General features: G+C 36.5%; 1 protein-coding gene across 1 annotated transcript in view; it reads right to left on the bottom strand.

Moving 5' to 3' along the window:
• Positions 1 to 24,361, bottom strand: part of ADGRV1 (adhesion G protein-coupled receptor V1) — a 255,005-nt gene that overhangs the window by 158,977 nt on the left and 71,667 nt on the right. The window contains exons 54-73 of the mRNA XM_058825861.1: positions 22,019 to 22,274; positions 17,735 to 17,943; positions 16,982 to 17,155; positions 16,407 to 16,589; positions 15,500 to 15,679; positions 14,705 to 14,869; positions 13,126 to 13,243; positions 12,719 to 12,842; positions 11,429 to 11,567; positions 11,107 to 11,292; positions 10,612 to 10,844; positions 9,956 to 10,104; positions 9,661 to 9,862; positions 8,896 to 9,112; positions 7,571 to 7,810; positions 5,697 to 5,846; positions 4,382 to 4,855; positions 3,478 to 3,621; positions 2,022 to 2,193; positions 1,477 to 1,612 (exon numbers count right to left, since the gene is read on the bottom strand). Of these exons, the coding sequence (XP_058681844.1) occupies positions 1,477 to 1,612; positions 2,022 to 2,193; positions 3,478 to 3,621; positions 4,382 to 4,855; positions 5,697 to 5,846; positions 7,571 to 7,810; positions 8,896 to 9,112; positions 9,661 to 9,862; positions 9,956 to 10,104; positions 10,612 to 10,844; positions 11,107 to 11,292; positions 11,429 to 11,567; positions 12,719 to 12,842; positions 13,126 to 13,243; positions 14,705 to 14,869; positions 15,500 to 15,679; positions 16,407 to 16,589; positions 16,982 to 17,155; positions 17,735 to 17,943; positions 22,019 to 22,274 (3,851 nt within the window). The remainder of the gene's footprint in view (positions 1 to 1,476; positions 1,613 to 2,021; positions 2,194 to 3,477; positions 3,622 to 4,381; positions 4,856 to 5,696; positions 5,847 to 7,570; positions 7,811 to 8,895; positions 9,113 to 9,660; positions 9,863 to 9,955; positions 10,105 to 10,611; positions 10,845 to 11,106; positions 11,293 to 11,428; positions 11,568 to 12,718; positions 12,843 to 13,125; positions 13,244 to 14,704; positions 14,870 to 15,499; positions 15,680 to 16,406; positions 16,590 to 16,981; positions 17,156 to 17,734; positions 17,944 to 22,018; positions 22,275 to 24,361) is intronic.

Below are 24,361 nucleotides of genomic sequence, written 5' to 3'. Positions count from 1 at the left end.
ATATTTGGATTAAGCAGCCCTCCATGGGCTTAAAGCACCCTAAGTCAAGACAGGATACTGAGTAAATGATACATGAAGTATGGTCTTACTCACCATAATGGAGCGGCAAAGGAAAGTAGGTCATCCTACTGTGGACATAGTACAGGAGTATAATATAGCCGCTACAAGGAATAATAGTTCTAAACATTGAACAAACCTCTTGTACCAAGGGAAAACTGTGAAGTAGACAGCTGTTAGCAGTCTACAGTTTTAGCTAGGATGCTAGAGAAGGACAGGAAGTTATATTAAAATATACAATTATGCTTTGAATTACTGCTTTTTTTACAATATTACTGAAAGTATTTTTCTCTATATCTGAGTCTTGTTATCAGTATAAATTTAAGCTGTACTTTAATATATATATTATATTAATAATATATTTTATATTAATAATATATATTAAATATATACCCTCCTTATTACAAAATATTAGACTGACTCTGCTAAGTCTTGTGTCATCCCTTTCTCTAGAACTGAACCATTATTCAGTGCCAGAGGCTATCAAATTACATTATCAATTGTATAAAAAAACAATATAAAAAAAATTATCAATTACAATGAGAGGATTTGGCTAACAGATGAGACACTTCCACCACTTTGGAAGCCAAAAAACTTTAAAAGTAATTATGAGCTTTACATCTTGTGGGATGCAGTCCTAAGTTTTCTAGGAAAGGTTATTCTCAGGCACTCAAGGTATTTGACTCACACAGTAAACATGTGCTTGAGGACTCAAGGATAGACAAGCCTAGGAGAAAGGGCCAGCTTAGGCATCTGGATCACTCCTGACTTCCTTCATATTTGCCAGTGCAATTTTAACATGGTGAAGCCAATACCTTTCTCCATATGGTATCAATCTATGCCCATTTTTTTGTACACTTTCATCTTCAATAAGGAAGAGTGAAAAGTTTGAAGAACAGATAACAATTTAACTGAGATGAAAAAACTATACTGAATGTAATGTTCTAATTTTTTAGAATAAAAAGGGGGTTTAATATAAATTAGGCATTTTTAGAGCATTTCTAATTTAATTTGATTTATTTTAAATAACTTTTGTCATTTAAGATCTTCTAAATATGGATTTTTAGGAACACTGAAAATTGGAAGAGTTTATTTCTTTCTTCAGCCTCCTGGTTAAAACTGTTGATCTTGGATCTTCAACCTAACTGTCTTTCCTGAATGTCTAGATACATTATAGGCATCTCAGATCCCAATGTCAGGAAATTGACTGTAATTGAAGAATAGCCTCAGTTCCAGGCAGATCATATCTGTAGTACTGATATTTGTTTACATGTGAGACAAGACATAGAAATTTATCAAAAAAGGAACTACAATTTGATAGCTACCTATAATTTAAAAGGGATTTGTATGAGGTATATGCCTCTATACATGTCATAACTCTTATAGCATCAGTGCAACTCAAAAGTGTAATATCCTTACCTCAGGCGAGCCCCACCAGACACATTGCTGTGCACTGCTGTTAAAGTGATGGCAAATGTCTCAGGTTTATTTAGGCTTGGAGTAGCCTGAAATGAAATTACTTTACTTTCCTCCCCAGAAGAAAATACAACAGTACCTGAAAGGAGAATGATTGAGAAAGTCAAAATTACTAAAGGTGAATTCTCTTTTTACCTGGAAATATACCGGCATACTTTAGTCACAATTCCACTCCATTGAGGTGAATAAATTTTCATGATAAAGGCCTTTCCTATAGGAAGCTGTCCTTCAGTTGCATAGCATTGTGTCTTTGAAGAAAAGTTGTTTTTTTTTCTCATGAAGTAAATATGTCCTTACAGGACATATTTTTATCCTTACAGATAAAAATTGGATCACACTATTTCATTCCAATGACTCCTCATTAATAAAGGAAACTTGTAGAGTACAAATGTAGGGTACAAAGAACTAAAAGGTGGTACCATCACTTACGCAACTGCCATAGCTGCTGTCCTTGTAGCTGTACATAATATGTTGCACTGATTACTCACCAGATGGAGGTGTAATATTGCCTAGTTTAACAAAGTCAGTGACTAGGTCTGGTGGGCATCCTGAAATCCAGCGAACTATTACAGAGCCATAAACTCCTCTTCTGGCTATGACAGCATGGCCTGTCCCTGCTACAATGTTTGTAAGTCGTAATATCACAGATTCAAAGCCAACCTGTGGAAACATAGTAGATTTTATCAGAAAATGGAATAAAAATTGACAATAACACATGAAAGCATAGTACCTTTTGTAAAATGGGCATCTTACAATAAGGCTGCATACATATAGCTAAATATATGTATATACATATAAGTATATGTGCATGTATGTACAGATATATATTTCCTTCACACCTCTTTAATAATACTTGCAAATTTTAGATTTCTGGCAATTAGATTGCGGGGAAAAGGAATGAGTGATATTTCAGTCCTGAAAACAGTGATTACATCAATCTGTATCTCTGGTTTAGAAGAAAAATAAATCAAGCCTCAGTGCAGGTTATTACCTCACAGGTAATAACTGTACTACACTCTCTCTCTCTCTCTCTCTCTCTCTCTCTCTCTCTCTCTCTCTCTCTCTCTCTCTTTCTCTCTCTCTCTCTCTCTCTCTCTCTCTATATATATATACACATATAATTAGGTCTAAGGTAAGATATTAATTATGTATGCAGTGAAAAGTAAGTTGTTGCCCCATGACACTGTTCACAAAATTATTCTTGCTACTGTGATCTACATTTCTTTTTCTCTGAGCAGGAAATAGGGGTGAAGATAATTTCCATCTTCTAAAAGCAATGATAAATGGTAGAATATGGCATATAATAGTATTTCCGTAAACCGTGTATACACAAAGACTATTTGACTTAAGTTTCATTGTAAATTAAAAACCAAAACAATGCTTCAAGATAATAAAAATCATTAAGCAAAAACTTCAATAAAATTTAAGAGTTAAAATCTCATCATGCCTTTGCGTGACATAAAAAAAGGGAATGGTAGCACATATACCTTATCAAAGCAGGAAAACTATATTTTCTCACTCTCATTCAAAATAGACAAAAGGAAAATTCATCACTCAATGATTACCAAATTTACTGACATCTGCATTAACACCTAGCATATAGTCCATCTCTTTTTGCACATAATACTGAATCATAATACTTATAGAAACATTGTCCAGATTTACTTATTTTCCTTTAAGGCATAGAACTCCCATTTCATGTAAATATTTACACTACTTACATTTTATAGATGAAGAGGCCTTTTCCAACTGTATTAAAATATTTCTACCAGAATTTGTATCAGAGGAAAGAAAAACATACAGTGCAAGTAATAAAAGGAAAAATCTCTTCCATCATATTGATTACAATGAAAACTTCACTGAGTTCTTATACCAGGTATCCTCTGCAGTGAAGTGTACCTTTCTTCTGCGGTAGAAACATGACACCCCAACCAGGCTACTGACCTGTGAATTGGCAGCTTCCTCAGGAATAAGCAGCACAGCAGACTTTGCTATTCCCAATATTTTAGGCACTTCCTTGGCACTTCCCCTAACCAGGCTTACATTAGTCAGTTCCAGAGTAAAATTCAAGCCCAGTAAAATAAATGCCTTTGAGAGAGAGAATTAAATTAAAAAGATAGAAATTTAATTCCACTAAAATAATGCTATCCAACAGCTCAAATAATTAACAAAACAACCTGCAAATTTTGTTTGCTTACATACAAAGCAGAATTCTCAAGACAAGTGTTTTGTTGATGTTTCTCAAAGAATTACAGTTAAGCCATCGATATTGTGAAATAATCTGCCAGCAGTTTGCTGGAATGTGAAGTTGTAAAGCAAACATTTTAAAATTGCCATTTTAAAAAGTTGTATCTGATACATTGGGCCTCAGCTTGATTTTAACTGTTAGGTTTAAAAATATTTAAGATGGTTGTAAGAGCATGTAAGAGTGGATGTAAGACAGTGATAATAATGACAAACAACAAGGAAACACAGAAGACTGCAGGTACATTTAGCTTCTTCTTCCTTGGTCACGAATCAGGTGACAGGTCACCATTTACAATCCAGAAGAAACTTATGAAAATATTTGCATACATAAGAATAAGATATTGAACTGATAATAACACAGAACAACAATGTGAGGAAACATTAAATATTGGAACACATGCATAGCAGTGTCTGCAATTACTATCAGAAAATGTGATTTTCAAATCCAGCTCTACTCCATAAAGAGGAAATTCATAACACCAAAACTCTCTTTTTCTGCTTCTTCACGGTGGATACTAGTGAGAGTTTTGTGTCTTATTTGTATTGTGATGAAACAAATGGATACAATAGATACCATAGGAGCTAAAAGAGTAATACACACCTGGTTGCTTATTGGCACTCTTTTTACTCCAAAGCTGGCACCGTCCTTTATTGTGAGGAATCCCACCTCATTCTCAGGTTCAATTAGTGCTTCATCATGAAGGGATATAACACGGTACTCGACCATCACTTCTCCAAATGCCCCAGCATGCCGAGTTACATTAATCTGAACATAGCGATCCAGGGCTTTTTCTACCAATACTGACTGATGATCCGAGTACAGGGCAAACACTCCATAAGGATCGTCATTTGCAAACACTGTGATCTTTGAAATTCCTTTCTCATGGTCTAAATCTGCTCCACCTTCCACTGAAATCAGCTGTACCTCATAGTTTTCATCCAGTTCTGGAACATCATCCGGTAACAGGTAGATAGTTATCTCAGCTGTACTCTGCTGGTCAGCAATGACAACAGATCCCTCTGTCTCAAGAAAGTCACCTGTGATGTCAGATTCACTACGTATTTCCCAGTAAACCTGAAATTAGTATAGAAAATGCAAAACATAAAAGAAAAATTACCTCCAAAGATAGAAACTTGCACATTCAGAATTCAGTATAGATAGGATACGGAACACACTGCTTTCAAATAGGTAAAATAAAAATTGTTTTGGGTATGCATAGGAAGAATATTCTATCACACAGACTATCTTTCAAAAGAGTGTGTTATTTCACTAACAGTGCTATGAATAAAAATATTTCCTTTGTCTAGTTTCAGAAGATTTATGTAAAACTATGTGGAATTTGTGAACATTTTTCAAAAATTATTTCTATTTTCACACCAAAACACCCTGGATGTTTTTTTTCTGTTTCAAATATTCCTCACATAAGAAATGAATGGAGAACTCTCATTAAACACAGCAGATGTCTCTATTAATTGATCAATTTATTTTAAATTAAATGAGTTCCTGTTAAAGCATTGATTTCTAAACAACTTAAGATAAAAAACAATGCCTGTGATGGTTCAGAAAAGTCTGGTTCTGTCTAAAAAAGTAAAATGCAATGATATCAAAGACAACTCACTATGAAAGTATTGTCTCTTCTGTTCTCCCATCAAAAGCAATCAGGAAGAAAGAAAGTGAGAGCAGTATAGCAGTATTTTTTTTTTCTTTTATTTTTGCTGGACCAAGGAAGACTGAATTTTACTCATCGTACCACAAGTACTAGGGCTAAGCCTTTCCTAAATTCAGTCTAAAAGGCAACATGTAAAAAACCTAATCTGAGAAACAAGCAATTGAAAGGCACAGAATGAGATACTTTTCAATACATTGACACTGAGGATGATTTCAGATAATATTATTAGGAAACGAGTGAGAATACCGTTATGTTCCCCAGAATGCCTTGAATTCGTTTGATAAACAGTGTAATACTCTGTGGCCCTTCTTCTCCTGAGGGCTCTGAATAGTTACTCTCAATTAATGATTCGGGAGCAAACTGTACAATTCCATTGGGATCACCAAACTTCTCTATCTGTAAAAAGGTAAACAAACATTTAAAAAACTAGAAATGTAGTGTGAGTTGTATTCTTGTTTGAACCACTGAGATTTTCACTGCTAGATGCTACAGGGGAACATATCTGTTAGTTTTAAAAACAGCAGAGAAAGTTTTAAATGTCCCTTTTTCAGTTTCCAGTTCCCCTGTCTAAGAAGGAAAAGAACAGAGTTTTATTACAAATGCTGCATCTGAATATTTTGATTCTTATGCAGGCAATGCTCAGGCACCTTGAGCTAGTATACAGAATCTCTTCTAAAACTACCAGTTTGCAAATTCAGCACTATGGGAAAGAGAGCTCATCCACATCCATCTGCATGAACCATTCACTACATGAAGAATTTGGGGTAACCTGACGCTGTTGGACACAAAGTGGAAGTGTGGATTCAATCACAGCAGCCAGGGCGAGATGATCAGAAAACTTTATTATCTGAACTTTTCAACTTTTTATAGGGGGTTACGATACAGGTTTAACATGATTGGTAAAGGGAACACGACCTCTCTGTCCCATTGGTGAGACAAGAGAAAAACACACTAATCACAGCTGTACAGAACTGTTTTGGAAAAATGAAATTATTTACAAAAATAGTCCTTGAGCGAGAGACACCCTCAAGAGACTTTCCCTTGGGAACAGATCAGCCCCACTGACAAGATGGAACTCTCTCAGACTCAGAAAAATCAGGTCCACAATAACCTGACTTCCTGAAGGGGACTGGGGAAATAAGAGCTAATTCCATCAACACCTTATTGACCCCATAATAAAATAAAAATACAATTTCTAGGAGAGATTTTTTTCGAGGGTTTCTAATAGCAGCTTTATAAATATGTCCTTAGTTGCTGTATCCCTACAGCACTGATTTGTCCTTGATAACTGTCAAAAATTCTCTTGCACTGTGAGAAGTCAGATTTTCTCCCTTCCTCTGCAGAAGATGTTAAGAGTGACAATGTCGTACTTGCAACTGCTGAGGGGTCAGTGCCTGGTGCTGTGTGGGCATGTCCAGATCTCTATTATCTACCACACACACATGACAGTTGGTGCAGGCCAAGCAGTCCAGCCTGGAGAGTTTGTCCATCACTGTTTTTGCTGTCTCAGGCTTTGTGGAGGAGTGTGTATGTGGATGATTTGTCCATCATTGCTTTTAGTTTGCTCAGGGGAAAAAAGACATTTTGTCTTTGTATCAGTGGAGCTTTGGTGGTGAGCACATTTTGTGTGTAAATCACCCTTTATATTGTCTACCTTTGTCATTAATATTGTTGCTGTTACTGTTTGTTTCCCATCTCATTGATGTTTTCAAGTAAATTTTTCTTATCTTGACTCAGAAATCCTGCTTTTTGTCTCCCTCTCACAAGAGGAGGTAGAGGAAGGGAAGCAGTTGAGTGGCATTTAATTTCCAGGTGGGTTTAAACCACAACAGATGACAAACATATTGACATATAGAAATGTGAATTCAATCCATGCTCTCTCCAAAGAGAACTCCAGAAAACTGCAAATAAGAGAGTCAGCTCAGCACTTTTATACCAATTTTTACTGACAGATTTTCTGCCCTTTCACTTTCAGAACTGAACATAATATACCAAAACTGTAAGAAGGTCAAAAAAGCCAAATTATTTAGTAATCATTGTAATTAATTTTTAAAATCTTTGCAGGACAAAAAACAATATCAACAGAAATATCTGAAGAAAGAGAAGCAATAATAACTTACTATTAATGTAATGCTGTTTGCCTTAGGATCTATTTCTGTTTCACCTTTCACAAGACTTAGTCGAATAATGAAGATTTCCTGAACTTCAACATCTTCATGAGGATGGATCTGTAGATTAATTGTTCTTAGACCTCCTTCTCCTTCTTCAAAATAGAATGATCCATTCACAGGGTCACCAATGTCACTATTCAGAGGAGATAAAACCTCTTCTGAATTTGGTCCCAAAATGTCCCAGTTAATCTGTGGAAGAGATCAGTTTCAGATTTAGAGGGGTGATATAACAGCATCCCAAGGGGAGAAGAGACAGGGTACCTAAAGTACTTAGCTATGTTTAAATATTTGCTGTTAATACAGGATACAACACAGTCATAATTAATTCTACGGGGCAAAATATAGAAGCCTTTGAAAAAGTAAACTTGACAATTTATAAATGGGAATTTTTAGGTGTTAGTCACCATGCCAGTTTATTAAATTCTAGATGTCAGTAATAGAAAAGAAACTAAGATTTATTTAGTACATAGCAAGAATCACACAGGCCAGTGTCTATTTCTGTTCTCTTTCATCACTTGTTTTGCAAAACTTCCCACATAAATACTCATGATAAAAACCATTTCTCTTTGAAGTGTGATGTCAAGTCTAAAAATGACAAATATTTTTTATTGTAAAAATTTTTAATCCTTCAGATTATGAAGAAAATTATGAAGCCTTCATATTTCTTCAGCCTAATTAAAAACTATAGCATTTCCAGCAATTCCCACAAATTAGATTGCTTTTAAGGAGGTCATATTCAGGACTTTACAATTATTATTTTGGTAACTTAAGTGTTTTCCACTTTTCTCCAACAACTTCTAGAAACAGTCAAAGACTGAGGCAATTTTTGTATGTAGAGAAGAGGAGTTCATGGCTTTTAATGCAAATTTTCCACTTATCTGACAAGACTGTGAAAGGCCCACTTATACCTTCACTTTAAAAGTGGCCTGTATAGAGTAAAAAAATACTATCGAAAACTCATAGTAAGCAATTTCCTGAATTAAATTAAACTAGTAGCAATACATGAAGTTAACTATAATTTTGGTGGGATTAGGAGCTAGTTCAAAACGATATACACAATACCATAATAAAAGAAGGCAAGCAGGAAGAGAAAGCGGATTTTAAAAGGATATCAACATTTTCTCTTATACTGCAGCTATATGCAATTAATATTTAATAAAAAGCTGTAATTATCCTATTAAAAATCAGTCACTAAGAGAGCTTTCAAAGCAAAATACAGGAACTTTTTGACATAGTCATTGGAAAACTTCCAATCTTTGACAGGCAAGACCCACCTGTGCCTCCACCAATCGCCCAGTCCTTTCCAGCACCAGTGACACTGTTGTGGTTGCGTCAGGGTTGGGGAGAATAATTTGGCTTTGGTTGAGAAAACGGACCATGCCCTGGGGGGAGTCACTTTTTGCAATGGTGACCTGGCTTACCAGGTGGAGCCCCAGCACTGCTCCACCAGTGGCTCCTGTCAGCTGGATTTCAAATTGCTCTGCAAATTCACTGCACAGAAAAAGAAAAAGACATTCTGAGATATCTGAGAGAAAAAAGAAAATAATAAAACTGTACTTAGTAATTCAATCATGCATCCAACCTAATCTGTTTAAAAGAGTAGAGAAATCATCTCCATAGGCGCAATGTAGAAGATTCCTTCTATTTGAATAGAATGGTGATATCTGAAATATTTTTATTTCAGGTATCACCATTCTGAAATTCTATCATTATTCTATTTTATACTAGTGTTAAGTTAAACAAAAATATGGAAAAATATTTTATTCTTCATAATAGTACTGTTGACACCAACATTTCTTATAATGTAATTAAAACCTGTATTTGATTGCATACTATTTAACAGGAATAATGACTCTAATATAACAGCTTCTTTTTCCACTCCTTAGGTGATTTTCTCCCTTATGTGATTTTTTTAGCTCTGCAGAAATTTGTTCTTCAATTCCAGCTCTATACACATGTATGTGTAAATTTTTTAGAGCATGCTAAAAAAGACTTTATCAGAAGTAAACTGGTGAATAAATATCTGAAAATTTAATTACCTTTCTTCATCATTTATAATAGAGATATAAATAAAAGACTGGTTCTGTCCATGATAAAAAATTACAGTATTATTATGAACGACATAGTCAACACCATCAGGAAGTGCAGAAATACTTCTAGATAGAAAATCAGCTGTGACATTGCCATAAGTTCCATGCTTTCTCAAAACAGGAATCATGATTAATCCAACATCCTCTTCCACTATAAAAATAATAGAGAAAAAGTTATGTTATTTCAAAATTCATGCCATAGCCTTATCTTCTAAACTATAGTGAGAACTTAAGGTAAACTTACCCTGTAGAAGGACATACTGTGGATCAAATTCTATGACACCTTCAGCATTGTCACTTTTTGCAATAGTGACCCATACTCTGGAGATATTTCCTATTATTGGTGGTTGATCCACTTGTAGACCATTCTCTCTTACAGTAAAATCAAATCCCCTTGCAAGAACATAAAAAAACCAAACAAATGTAAAAATACATTTTTAACTACTTGTGAAAGTATAAAGATGTGTGTGTGACAATCTGTCAGTTGCAAATAACTTTATTTTCCGACAGTTACTACTGAAGACTTTTTTGTCACTTTTTTTCATATTATTACGTTTGCAAGAAAAGTAGTTTAGTCCTAGAAATGTGTATCTTCCAGTTGTTCTTTCTCAGTTCATCTTTTTATTGAATCTCTTGCAACTTGACAATTTCTATCTAATGTATGCATTTTAAGCTTTAATAAATCTTAACCAGCAACATCTTTATGTTAAAATAATTTGGTTTACCATACATTTATTTTCTACTATGAATACAATGATAGGTGTGTTAAAAAATTTTTACAGTAAAACAGAAGAAATGTCTAGCAGTGCCTTTATTCAGGTAGATCAGAATCCAAATATAGTTTGTTTCTTTAGTATGCTTTTCTGCTTGTAACAAATCAACTGGGAATTTTAACTTTACCTTCCTTCGAGTTCCACTTCAGTAATCATCAATGAAAAGTTTTCACAGCCTTCAGGAAAGTCATCATCATGAACTTCAATCAAAATAATTTTACTTTCCTCCCCTGGTTCAAAAACCATTTCCCTTACTGTGGGACTAAAATCCATTCCCTCCTCTGCAGTCCCATCTATTATCTGAAAGCAAAGACGCACTCTGCCATAGGATCCCCTGGAACGCACAACAGTGATGTTAACCTGAGGAAAAGAGAACATTTTCTTTTTAAAATGGCTTTGTTTTCTGTTAGAGTTGCCTTCAGGAGATGTTCTAAAGGCACCTTTTCAATGGTTCTGTTGGCTAACAACAATATGATTTATCAAGTACAGAGTACACATCATTTAGCAAATAGGCTCAGTCATTTTAGACTGATTTATTTTCTTTCTAAAGCTGAACATAATTCTAGCAACCATGTTGATATCTATCAGTAATTTTACATCAGAAAGAATTTTAATCCAATACCCATTTTTCGTCTTCTGTTGTTTGCAGAAGTTCATGGGAAAATGTAAACTCTCCATATGGATAATCACTGGCAGCCATGGTAATATTTGCTGTGCTGCTAGATTCATTTATGAGTCCTCCACCACTGACTCTGGTTAGCTGAAACTGGTAGTAATGCTTCTCTTCAGGACAGTCGTCATCTACAGCCTACAGAAAAGAACCAACAGCTAAAAGGCTTTAAACCATTCCCTGGGAAGGAGATTTAACTAATTTCTAGCCAAGATCCTAAGAAAATAAAAGAAAGCTACTTGAAATAGCTACTGGTATCAGATCTCTCATATACCTGTATTAGAACAACTGCTGCAGACTGCCTATCTCGCATGGTCAAGGTCCCCGATACCTCAATAAATTCTGTCTGATGAGGAGGTGTTATATTCCAATATATTATGATCTCCCCAAAAATCCCTGGGCCACGTACCAGGCTGCAGGTAAGGACACAAACACAGATTTTATTTTTACCTTTAGTATTTAATATCTAATACAGAGATAGAATATCGTACTGTTCTGCATAGAGGAAATGTTATCAACACTATGAAAGCTTGAGTTTTAATGTACTTAATCACTGTTAAGAACATGATAATTCCCTTTTCAGGCATTTTCAGAACATCTCTGAAGTTCTCCTTTGTTTCTCTGTGATGGGAGACACCTCAAGCTGTACTTTTACCAGGAGGTCTTTCAAGTTTCTTTCCATGTGTAGTCCAAAGCTGGGATCTGAAAACTGATTTCTCTTCTGTTTCCAGAAGAGATTCCAGAAAACTGATTTCTTTCTTTTTTTTCCAGATATAGAAGCAAAACAGAAGGGAAATTGGATGTCAGGGTAATGGCAGGAGCAATTTAATCTATAAGGCAGATGTAAGATGCCAGAATAACTTGAGATTTTCTGAGATATGTACTGTCTCCTATTTGTCTAAAACCCTACTAATAACATAATGCTTGGTGAAATAAGTCACAGTACAGATTTGTCTGCACATTCTGCACATAGCATGACCTTGAACTGCTTCTTGCACAAAGCATCATTTTGTCTTTTGGGCTTCTTGGGCCAGTAGCAAAAACTCTTCTGTTGCTTTAGATTTGCTGGAAGTGTCATAATGGTCCAATGCTCTTAGCAGATTCTTCTCTCATTCAAACTCTTCATTCTCTTTTCAGTTGGCTGAATGAAACAATTTCATCTTGTTTCCACCAAAAACCCCATTCCCCATATTGTTCATGCTAGAACACAGCAATTTGCTGAAATATTATTCAGGCACAAATCCTGAATCAAATTCTAGAAAGCACAAAGCACCTTCAAATGTCACACTTCCTTACCCCTTCCTTTGATTAAGATCCTTTTTCCTTTGGTGCATCGACATTGTAAATAACTTGAAGACAGAGGAATATTTGGATATCCCCATTAATACTGAAAGGACATACATATGCCTTTCCTTAAAACCAATCACCTAGTTTTTAAAATAGTTCTGATTATAGAAATTATGATAAAATGAACTTCTTAATAAATTCTTGCCAAATGTGGAGTCTCATTGGTTTTGAATCTGGGCTGTTGCTCTTTCTTTGAAAAAATGAGAGATGTACCCACCTAATAAGAGCAGTTCCATTATAATTTCCTGAAGGTTCTCCAATCAAAATGTGCTGGGATGAATGGGCTATCCCAACCACCCCAGAAGCTCCTTCATCTCCCATAATAATGATGGTTGCAACACCTATGAAGAGAACAATGCTTCTCATGGTAAGTGAAAACTAAACAATGAGCTACCCTTGGTAAGTTTCATGACATGAGTGGTTAAGCATCAGCTTCATAGAGGGCCTGTGGAACTATCTTTGATTTCTTCTTAAGGGACCTAGGGAAAAAACTGACATTCAAAATTCCAACCAACTAGGACCACACAAAATACTTAAGCACTGCAGACTAAAACAATATGAACAGACTTAGAATATTCTCATATAGAATATCTAAAACTAGAAGATACTGAATTAACTCTTTACCATTTATGGGGGATATCTCTGCATCACCAGTAGAGACTAGCTGAATGGTAAATGTTTCATTCCCCTCCAGCAGACCATCTTGTATTGCATGTAAAATAATCAGCTTCTGGGACTCAGTCTGCATCGTGTAAAGACCAGAAAGACATGGATATACATTAAATGAAATTCAACAAAATACAGTATTAAAACCAATTTTTTAAAAAAAATTTTTAAAAAATTTCATATTTTTAAAAATATGTCAAGCTTTAGGAATGCTTGACATATTCTGTAGTATTTTTTAAATATCAGATATCTGATCTGGCTGAAATTTCTTCTCACAAATTAAGAAGCAGTAAAATTGTCTCTCAAACATTCTGTGCCACCCTATTAATACCCTCGTTATTTTAATCTAAATAAAGACTGAAATTTCATTGAAATTGCATCCACATAGATGTTTTCAACTTAGAGGAAACTTTTTATACAGAAACTGCATATTCAACAGTATGCACATATTCTATGAATTAACACATTATTAAGATTAGACATATTAGTCAAATTTTTCTGCCTAATCCATATTTCTGTCAGTGGGAAGTGACACGTATACACATGGTATAAAGTAGTATACACATGTATGCACACACACACATACATATACTAGACATGCATATTATATATTATATATAGTATATATAATAGATAATATATGTGCATTTATACACATATATATGTGCATATATGCATATATACATATATATGTGTGTGTGTGTGTATAGTGTACACACGCTAGTATACACATGGCATAAATTTAGTATACCTTGCATACAGAGTTGTACGCTTATACGTAAGCATATATAAAAGTTCAAGACAAAATGTTAAAGCCTACCAGTAGAGAAAGGATAGCAAAACTTTCCCAAATACTGATGGTTTTACCAGAAAAAAAAAATTGTTTTCCACCTGACTCAAAGTAAAACAATCAATATGTCTATTTATTTAATGAAAAACAAGCTTGTACCAAGACAAAATAGATTATGCTCCGTTAAAATACTTTCCTTCATAAAGTATTTTGAGACTGTAAAATATCAATATTAACATAATATCAGTGTCCAATATTTTAATTCTGACTTCAGAGTTTTAACCTGTCATGAAATACAAATTAAATAACACTGTTTAGTTTGAAAGTTATTATGGTGCTTTTTTTTTTCAATCTGTAGATTTTGAGCATACATTTTTCTTTCTCACCCTTTCAATATAAATTTTAAGATGCCTGATATTGTAATGGAATAAGTGTTTCTGTAGTCATAATTTACATTCATTAGATTTCAATTCCTTTTTCTAAATTGCAAAAACAGTGGAGATTTGAAGAGCTACCTTCCTGATAATTACATTATGCTGCATTAAAAGAGCACGTCAGTTTTCCTTTACAGCTTGAAAGAAGCCTGAATACTGCTAATCCCGCCAGTTCAAACACACCTTTGTCTAGTGCACAATACTTAGTAACTCCCTACTTCTAAAAACATGTAACGACCATACAAACACACAAAAATAGAAGGAAGTATTTATAAATCTAATAGTAAATAAGTTATTGTAATGTCTGAAATACCTCACTGAAATGAAGGGTACCATTTAGAGGGCTCAGATCATATCTGGCTGCTTCCTCAAGAATCCATAACACTGTAACTTCTCCTTTTCCTCCCTGACTTCGACTTACATTCAGCAAAACAACTGCAGCAGAGTCACCAGGTGTCTGAGGTTCCTTCACAGTTACCTGATGGAGAAAGAGATGGAGGATGTGATAAAGGCCATATTAAAGAAGTTAAAAGCTGCATTTTGGATGTCAAATGACATTGATATGTATTTCAGATAAACAACAGAAAACATTATCAATGACAATTCTGAACAACAGAAGAGAAAATAACAGGTGTAAGGAGTGAGTTGAATTCTGCTAGCAAGGATTAGTCACTAAAGTGATTTCTGTATGCTCTCTGATTCAAAACAATTACATTGTGACCAGCAGGTTCAGCACCAGCAAAATGGAGAGAAGAAGCACTGCAAGAACTAATATGAAATATTCTTTATAGTTTCATGATGAATTTTACTTTCAGTAATGCAGATTATTATACAGACCATAAAAATCCTATCTAGGATGTCCTGAATTGTTAGTATAGTGAATTAAATTGATTCAGTCATATCAGAAATGCAGAAATCTATGTTTATGCAGCAGGACTTTCACTGTTGCTACCATCCTACACTGCTAGATGAAGATAGGCACTAATATCATTTCAACGAAATCAGGTCTCTCACTGTAGTGAAGTCTTATAAAAATCAGCTATATGTTAGTGACATAAACCCACTCTTCAACTTTAGCAGAAATTAATGCAACTTAATTAAAACTCACATTCTTTTGTTCAAAACTGAATACCCCAACAGGGGAATCATTTGGTGGAATAGCGACAGTTACCAGGGTGTCATTCCCAAGTCTTGCACCACCTGTTACCCTCACCAGGGCAATTTTGAATATCTCAAGGAATTCTACTTCACTGTCATCTATGATTGTAATTTCTATTTCTCCTGTAGCCTGTAGAAATGTTAAAAAGAAAAACAAAACAAAACAAAAAGCTTCATTTATAGTATTATGTGAATTGCTTGAAAAAAATTCAAACAGGCAAATTTTATCTAGTAATAGATAAACAGACATTGTTCACTTGTTCATTTTTCTTTTTATGCTTGTATATTTATAATAAGAAGATATAATTTCAGTAGTGGTTTTTAAGTCAGTCAATTTACATCTAATCTGTTAAAACCAGCAGACTGCTCTGCTTTGGTAATCAGTAGAAAGTGTATGTTGATAATATTGTCAATATTCAGTCAAAATTCTGCACACTGTATATATTCTTCCCTTTGCCAAAGGGAATGCTTACATTAATTTAAAATCAAAATCTCTTGTGTACACTAAGTAGTCTCCGGTGTAGCATGAAATTTAAAATTATGTGTAGAACAAAGCTAAGAAGGCTTATTCTAAAAATTTATAGTGAAGACGGATTTTGCTATAAATTTTCAGTGTAAAAGGGTTTATTATTACAAGTTATGTCCTGACTTGCCAAAGTATCAAAGACACACAAGCTTATTTGGTCAATTCTTGTAAATATTCTGGTTTTCCATGTTAAAGAACTGAAGCTGGGAGCATCATTAATGTACATAAGGCCATAAATAATATGTTTTCAGTGAAAATTCTGCTAGAGGAAAACACACAAAAAAATATGAAGCTGGTAACCCAGCCAGGTAAACTTTCACAAAGTGAATACCTGCCCATCTGCAAATGTAATGTTTCCAAATGACGGTGTGAAGTCTTCAAAGCTGGCAGTTGAATGAATGGCTTCCCAGTACAGAGCTGCTGACCCAAACCTCCCAGCCTGTCGAACAACTGGGAGTTTCAGGACATTCTGTGGTGGTGGGACCTCATAACCAACAACAGCTCCAGTGATATCCTGTACAGTGAAAATGAAACTGCAGAGTGTCTCAACAACTTTTTCTTTTTCTTTGTTTTTTATTTTTCAAGTTGACTTGCAGTTAAAAATAAATGAAGAAATACATAACTACTTGATAAAATGGTCTAGCCTTAGCATTGACATTGCTCTGAGCAAAAATCTGGATTAGATGACTTCCTGAGATCCCTTTTTATGACACTGGTTTCAGCACTGCCAGATCCATAATAAATGTTGTATATTATTTGTGATTAATTGCTTGTATGGTATCTGGCCATTTTACCCAGAACAATTTAGTGTCATAAAGCCTATCAAACACTTTCAGAAGTCATCTGAGAAATCAGACTGTCTTGCTCAAATGCCACTTAACATATTTTTCATTCAGGCTTATTTACCTTTGTAACATTAAAGTTAAATACTCCTCTGGCATCATCATTTTCTTCAATTGTTATTTCAGCTATTTCTAATCCAAGTCTCTTCACACTTGGCTGACCTCCAGAGGAAAAAGTGATCAGCTGCACATCAGTAATATTGATTATAAATCCCTCCTGTAATTCTGGAATATTGTCCTGAAAAAAAAAGGGGTTTTTTTGGTTTTGTTTTTCTTCTTAATGATACATTGCAAGTTTATAATATAGTTGACTACTTGTAGGTTGTTTACTGTTCAAAACTTCTCAGCATTTGGGACCATATAACAAATCCCTTCCTTCATACTATATGAAAGAGGAAAAAGACTACTTTTGCTGAGATTTTAAAATCAAAGCTGACAAATCGGATTCCAGATCTGCAAGAACAGTGGAAAGCAGTGCTGGCTGTCACCTGTTACAGCTATCTAAAAGAAAGTTAGCTAGATCTCAGAAACCAACCTGTGATTTGAAAATCAGTATCTCCATTCTAAATACATTTAAAGAATATACATAATATTTTTTTCATTTTTCATTATTATCAGTAAACTTTGAGACTATAATAAAACAAAGAATTTGGCTCATTCCCAGTAGTGAGTACAAAAGTTTGTTTGAAAGAGGTGGCTGCAAGACTTCCAGCACAGCCATTTCTAGAATGTTAAGTCATACTACTACTATAAAATCAGTACCATTTCCATTTCCTTAGAAGATATTAATGGCTAAAGAAGTTGTTAGGCTACTCACAGGCAAAATGGTGACTATGACAGAGGTTGTTGTTGCATTCTCTGCCATAATGACTGTTTTCTTTTCCAGTATATAATCCTCATTTTCTGTTGCTTGGTTGGAGGGGGGGAGTTCAAAGTTTGGTGCAGTGCTCAACTGAATGGCAAGATCTCCGACAAATCCTTGTTCTCGAACAATTAGTAGAGTAACAGTAGTTGAATTCTCCTGCCCTATAGTAAGGAGAGGGAAAAAAATTCAAGATATGATTGTTTTACAGCCATAGAATATGCTGAGTTGGAAGGAACCCATCAGGATCATCAAAGCCAACACCTGGCTCTGCACAGGACACTCCAAGAATCACACCATGGGCCTGAGAGAACTGTTCAAGCACTTCTTGAACTCTGTCAGGCTTGGCGATGTGACAAGATGTGTTCCCTGAGGACCCTGTTCCAGTGCTCAGCCATGCACTGGGTAAAAAACCTTTTACTGATATCCAACCTAAATCTGCCTGAACTCAGCTTCATGCAATTTACTCAAGTCCTGTCACTGGGCACTAGAGAGCACAGCCATCAGTGCCCGCCCCTCCTCTTCCCCCCACGAGGAAGTTGTAACAACAATGAGGTGTCCCCTCAGTCTCATCCTGTCCAGGCTGAAAGACCAAGTGACCTCAGCCACTCCTCATACAGCTCCTCCTCAAGGCCTTCACCATCCTCATGGCCCTCCTCTGTATGCTGTCTAATAGCTTAATGTCTTTCTTATACTTTGGCACCCAAAACTGCCCCTCAGAGTCAAGGTGAGGCTGTCCTAGAGCAGAGCAGAGCAGAGCAGAGCAGGACAATCCCCTCCCTTGCCCAGCTGGAGATGCTGGCCCTGATGCCCCCCAGGACACATTTGGCACTCCTGGCTGCCAAGGCACTGCTGGCTCATGTTCAACTTGCCACTGACCAGGACCCCCAGGTCCCTTTCCATGGAGCTGCTTTCCAGCATCTCATTCCCCAGACTGTCCATACGTGCAGGGTTGCCCCATCCCAGGTGCAGAATCTGGCACTTTCCCTTGTTGAACTTCATATGGCTGGTGATTGCTCAGTGCTGTAATTTGCCAAGGTGTCTCTAATTTGTTGAGGTCTCTCTTCAGGGCCTCTCTGCCCACAAGGGAGTCAAGAGCTCTTCCCAGTTTAACGTTGTCAGCAAACTTGGTATTCCTAAGAGTGCTGCATCCAAGTCTTTAATGAAAATGTTGAAGAGAACTGAAACTAGGATGGAGGCCTATGGAAGCCCTGTTTTAACCCTTGGACTGCTTGATTTTCAGCTCACCTAACTACTGAAGCTGCTTGCTATATCCCACTTCAATTCTGCTCAGTGACACAATAGGTGTTAGATAATTCCAAGGCTTAAGCAGAGGAGGCACACACAACAGGTGTGAACACACAAAACAATACCTACATCTGGAGGCACTGTGCATTTAAAAACTGGATCTAGAAGAATAATAAGATATGAAATATATACAGTTTCATGTGTGAGAGACAAATTATTATTTCAACACTTCTACTTTGATTCAGTTATGTTTCCAAATTTCCATCTCAATTGTTTGCCTGGCCTTTCATGCCTAGGCCATCACTATTGATTCTGAGACAGAAAGAGGTATTGAGGGTAGTCATTCTGGCTGTAAATGTCAGATTTCCTCAACTTAAATATTGAGAAAGTTAAATAGACTTGTATCAGTTGGGCTCAGCACCCTTTTGGGAAAGCAGATTTGTAATTTTACCCAATAAATTATGAAACACTGTCATGGGGTTACTTTACCTTTAAGGTAGTTTTAAGAGCTAAGGAAGCTGAAGTTGCTGGGGACTGACGGGAGTCTTTTCTCCTGACCAATTATTGGTCATTGCTGAGAACTGACAGCAGTTTTGGCCATTGAAAGGTGTGATCAACTTGTGAACCCTACCTTAAGATGTAAAGTCATGGCACTTGAGTTCCCTTTGTTTCCTGGCTGTGAAGGGTGGCGGAGCTCCAGGCCTCCCATTCCCTGCCCAGGCCAAGCAGCCGGGCGGGGACTGGGCTGGGCCCAGCGGCTCCCGGCCGGGAGATGGGGCCTGCGGAAAGCTTTCCCTGGGCTCTGGCTGAGCCGGGCCAGGCCGATCTCTGGCTCGGCGGCTGCAGGTTTTGCTGTACCTAAATTCACTAGAAACTGCCGAGTGAAGAAGGAGAGAGGCTCTGGATCTGCAGCGGGCTGGGGCAGCAACTACACTCTCCAGAGCAGCCATGAGGAATTTTCTATCGCAGACGGCTCCAGCTCCTGCACCGGCAGAGGTCACGGAGCCATCTACAAAGCATGGGCAAGATTTTAAACTTTTCATTTCCCAGATGAGACTTGCAGATTAATCTTTTTTTATCCAGAAAAGGAAAAAGAGAGTGATCAACATGAAAAGAGACTTTATAAACTACCAGTGACAAGAAAGAAAAGAAGCTTCAAGAAAGGTAGAGAATTAAGAAAATGCTTTAATTAAGATGAAATATTTTTCTGTTAAAGCTATGGAGATGGACAATAAAGTCCTGAAAGAACTCCTTTAATTCATGACCGTATATAAGGAGGAATAGAGTGTTCAAAGTGAAAATTTCAAGTAAAAAGTAGAGTGATTGTGATATAGTGAAGTGCTGGAAACAGTGAAGCGAAAATTTGAAGCCTTGGGGGGCAATGAGAAAAACTGTTTTTCTGGTGAAGCTCATGGAAACAGATGAAGGAGACTTTTGCTTTTGAATAACTCATCCTTAAAATGCCATCCCTAGACTCATGGCCCATACACACCTCAGAGTGATGTAAAATGGGAGGAGTGAGCTCTGATAACAGCAGTTCTGGGCAGCTAACATCAGAGCAATGGAAAACTATAACAAAAATAGTTTTCTTGTGAGAAACTCCATAAATTAACAGGAAGAAACTTCTGTTTCTCTACAAAGACTGGTGAAAAGACTGTAGCAGGAATTGGGACTGTTTTAACCACCAAAGTTCCAAAGTTTTTGTCTCTGTTGTCATGTGAACAAGGGAATAGTGGGTAGATGAGGGATGAAAAGGTTTTTCTGGAAGTTTATTCTGGTGTTCTTATTATTGTAGTTTGTCAATAAACTTTCTTTATTCCTTTTAAGTTTTATGCCTGTTTTGCTCTTGTTCTAATCCATATCTCACAGCAAGAAATAAGTAATTTTTTTGTTAGTTACTGGTTTAAAACCACAACAAACACCTAAGCTGGATAAAAGTGGTGCATTTATGACTGGAGAAATAGAAACAGATAAAATGTAAACAGGTTTGTACTTTAAATCAATTACTGTAACCCACTACTCTTTCACAGATAGCACTTGTGTATAATTAATGAAAAATGCAACAGTTAAAGAATGGGGGGAAAAAAAACCAAACTGTAGAACCACTGGAAGGTAGGAACCCTCCTTGAATCCTAACTTCAAAGTATATATGCTTCTAATGTGTAAGAAATCAACAGAATCCCTTTACGTTACTTCTAGGTGCTAAAAAATGGGCAACAGTAATTCACCTGAAAATAGAACATTTTAGAATGCTTTGCTTGTGATAATATCCTCTGATGCAAAAAGTAATTTTTGCATATCTAATTTGCTAATATGGACAGAATATTAAATAGAAAGTTCTAATTGGGTTGTTAAAGTATGAATAGGTAGCTGCGGGAACAGCCCCAAATAATGCCAGCTAGCTCCCTGAGCCAGGAGAGAGAGAAGCCTGAGCATGATGGCAATTCTCCTCTGGCCAACTGCCTGGGAGATCCTTTTCAACTTGTGCCTGGAAGGAAAACTAAATCAAACATGCAAGTGCAAGCAGAAAAATACCACCTTTTTCCTGAAGTGGAATTCACTTCAGCTCTGCTTCCTTCCTTCCCCTAGCCCTCTGAGTAAAAAGCTTTCCTTTTTGAGCCACTTCAAGAGGAAAGTCTTTCTATGTAAATTATTTTAAACAATATAGCAATCCCATTAAACAGGCGTCTTCTGCTTTTTATATAAACAGAAGTATTTTATGCATTAGTGATTTGCAACTTACTTCTCAAACAAGAACGGCTGGAAAAAAGAGATGTATGCAATGTGAAATATAGCACAGTTATATATTTTAAGGGATATTTATGCTACACTTTAATACAAAACTGCTGAGATACATATATATAGAATATATACACATACATACATACATACATACATACATATATATATATGTAACCACTGTTATAACTTCAACAATGCTGACTTTACAGAAACATGCATTCTTTCCTAAGAATCAAGAAACAGACTTACCTTCTGGCTCTGTGATTTTAACAAAGAGAGACTCCATATGCCACTCAATCACACCATGTGGCGAGTCACTGGGTAAAATGCTAAGTACAGCTCTTGCCCTTTCAGGATCAATGACAGCTCCTTTTGTCGTATCTTGAACATCCACAGTGGTAACACGGGTGAGTGTGATTTCCACTGTCTCTGAAAGCTCTGCAACACTGTCTGCGAGAATTGTCAGGGTGATTGTGGACAGGGCCTGACCTTCTGAAAATGTAATCTAAAGTTTTAGAGGGAGAGGGAGAAAAAAGTCAAATTTCTTGTCAGCATAGTTAAACCCAGAGTTTTATCCAATAAACTCTGTCAGTTATAAAATCCATATGCATACACACATTCATATCATACAGAATACGAGGCTGGAAGGGAACACAAGGATTATCTGGCCCAACCTTTCTTGCCAGTACCAGAGTCTAAACAAGATGGCCCAGCATCCTGTCCAGCTCAATCTTAAAAGTGTCTGTTTTGGGGAGTCCACAACTTTCCTGGGAGGGTTATTCCAATGGATGACTTTTCTCATGGTGAAAAATTTTCCTCTTATGTCCAATAGGAATCTCCCTAGGAGTAACTCGCATCCATTACCCCCTGTCTTTTCAATGTGACACCTTGTAAAAAGTAAGTCTCCTCCTTTGTAGCCACTTTTTTACATACTGAAATATGGTCTGAACATAAGGTCTCCCCATAAGCTTCTCCCCTCAAGGTTGAACAGTTCTCTCAGTCTTTTCTCATATGACAGGCTTACCAGTCTGTCCACATTTGTGGCCAGCTCTGGACCCCCACCAGCCTGCCCATATCTATTTTCTATAACTGGGACCAAAACTGACTACAGATTTCCAACTGTAGCCCAAAAAGTGCTCAGTAGAGTGGGCTAATGACTGCTTTATCTCTGCTGGGAGTGGCCTTGTTGATGCAACCCAAAAACATCCTGGTGGATTGTTTCAGTATTCTCTTATATTGAGCTTATCAACCAGCAGGATCCCCAGGTCCCTTTCCCCAGAGCCAATCCCCAGTCAGGCTAGATGCCAGTGTGTGCTGCACTCCTGGATTATGTTTTCCACAGCGCAACACTTGTTCCTGATAAATCTTCCAGCCTACCCAGGTTTTCCTACTGGGTGGCTCTCCAAAGTCTCCACTTCCTCACTAAGTTTGGTATCATCATCAAACTTCATCAGAGTACACCTGATCTCATCACCCACATCAGTTATAAAGATATTAAACTCTGTTGGGCCCAATATTGATCCCTGAGAGACCGCACTTGTGACAGATTGTCAATTTGAAAAGGACCTATTTACCACCACTCCCTTGGGGGAAACAATAACATATTAGCTTATTTAGAAGAAGGCTATTTCAAGCTGTATCAAAAACATTGGAAAAATCCAGGTAGACAATGGCTTTTTCTTTTCTTATTACACAGCCTTTATCTCAAGATTTTTCACCTTATTTTCTCCTCAACCTGCTGAGATGGGGGAGAAAGAGAGAACTAGTTGGGGGTTTTTAGACAGCTAAGGTCAACACACCATATATATCCATATCAAAAGAAGGATGAACATATAATACCTATTAAAATCACTGCTATGTGAAGAAATGGCTACTCAACTTTTTTTCTTCTTCTTCTTCTTCAGGTAAAATGATTGATACACACTTTGTCTATCTATACTCTTTTCTTTAATTCAAATTAAAATTAAATTCAAATAGAAGTATCATAAAATCACTCCAGGACAAAGGGCCCTCCACTTGATTACGTCTTTTTCAACAAGGAAGATGTAGCTATAAACATTTAGGCTACATATAATGTGTAGGACAAACAGAAATTTACACTTAACATTATACTTTTTGTGACTCTTCTTGCCTGCATAGGTATGCAGTGTACTCGTGTGGTATGTAGCTGGAATGCTCAAGGAGTACTTAAAAAATTCCAGTATGACTGTTTTGGCAGCCTGGATTTCAAGTAAATTTATTTTTCTCTTAATTTTTTTTTGGGCTTTGTTTCTGCTACAGACAGCCACAAGGTGGAGGACTATGATTTACAGAAATTGGCTCCTGCCAGTCCTAAGTCATATAAGGAGCTTTGACCACAGGAAAAACTGGGTCTTAACATGTCTGGGAATCTCAAAGTCTCAGAAACATAGAAAACTGGGACTTATCATATTCTGCTGGGCCACTTAAATTCTCCATTGTATTGAGAAAGTCAGGACAAAAAGCAAACACTCACAAATTCCCACCTATGCAAATGGTTTGACACAGGAGCTGAATGCCACAGCAGGAAGAAAGGAAGATGGGAATAGGATACTACAGATATACATTTCCAGT

This window comes from Poecile atricapillus, chromosome Z (assembly GCF_030490865.1).
Source record: "Poecile atricapillus isolate bPoeAtr1 chromosome Z, bPoeAtr1.hap1, whole genome shotgun sequence".
Lineage (NCBI taxonomy): Eukaryota > Metazoa > Chordata > Aves > Passeriformes > Paridae > Poecile > Poecile atricapillus.
Note: the sequence above shows the minus strand (reverse complement) of the source record. Positions and strands in the feature narration are given on the sequence as shown.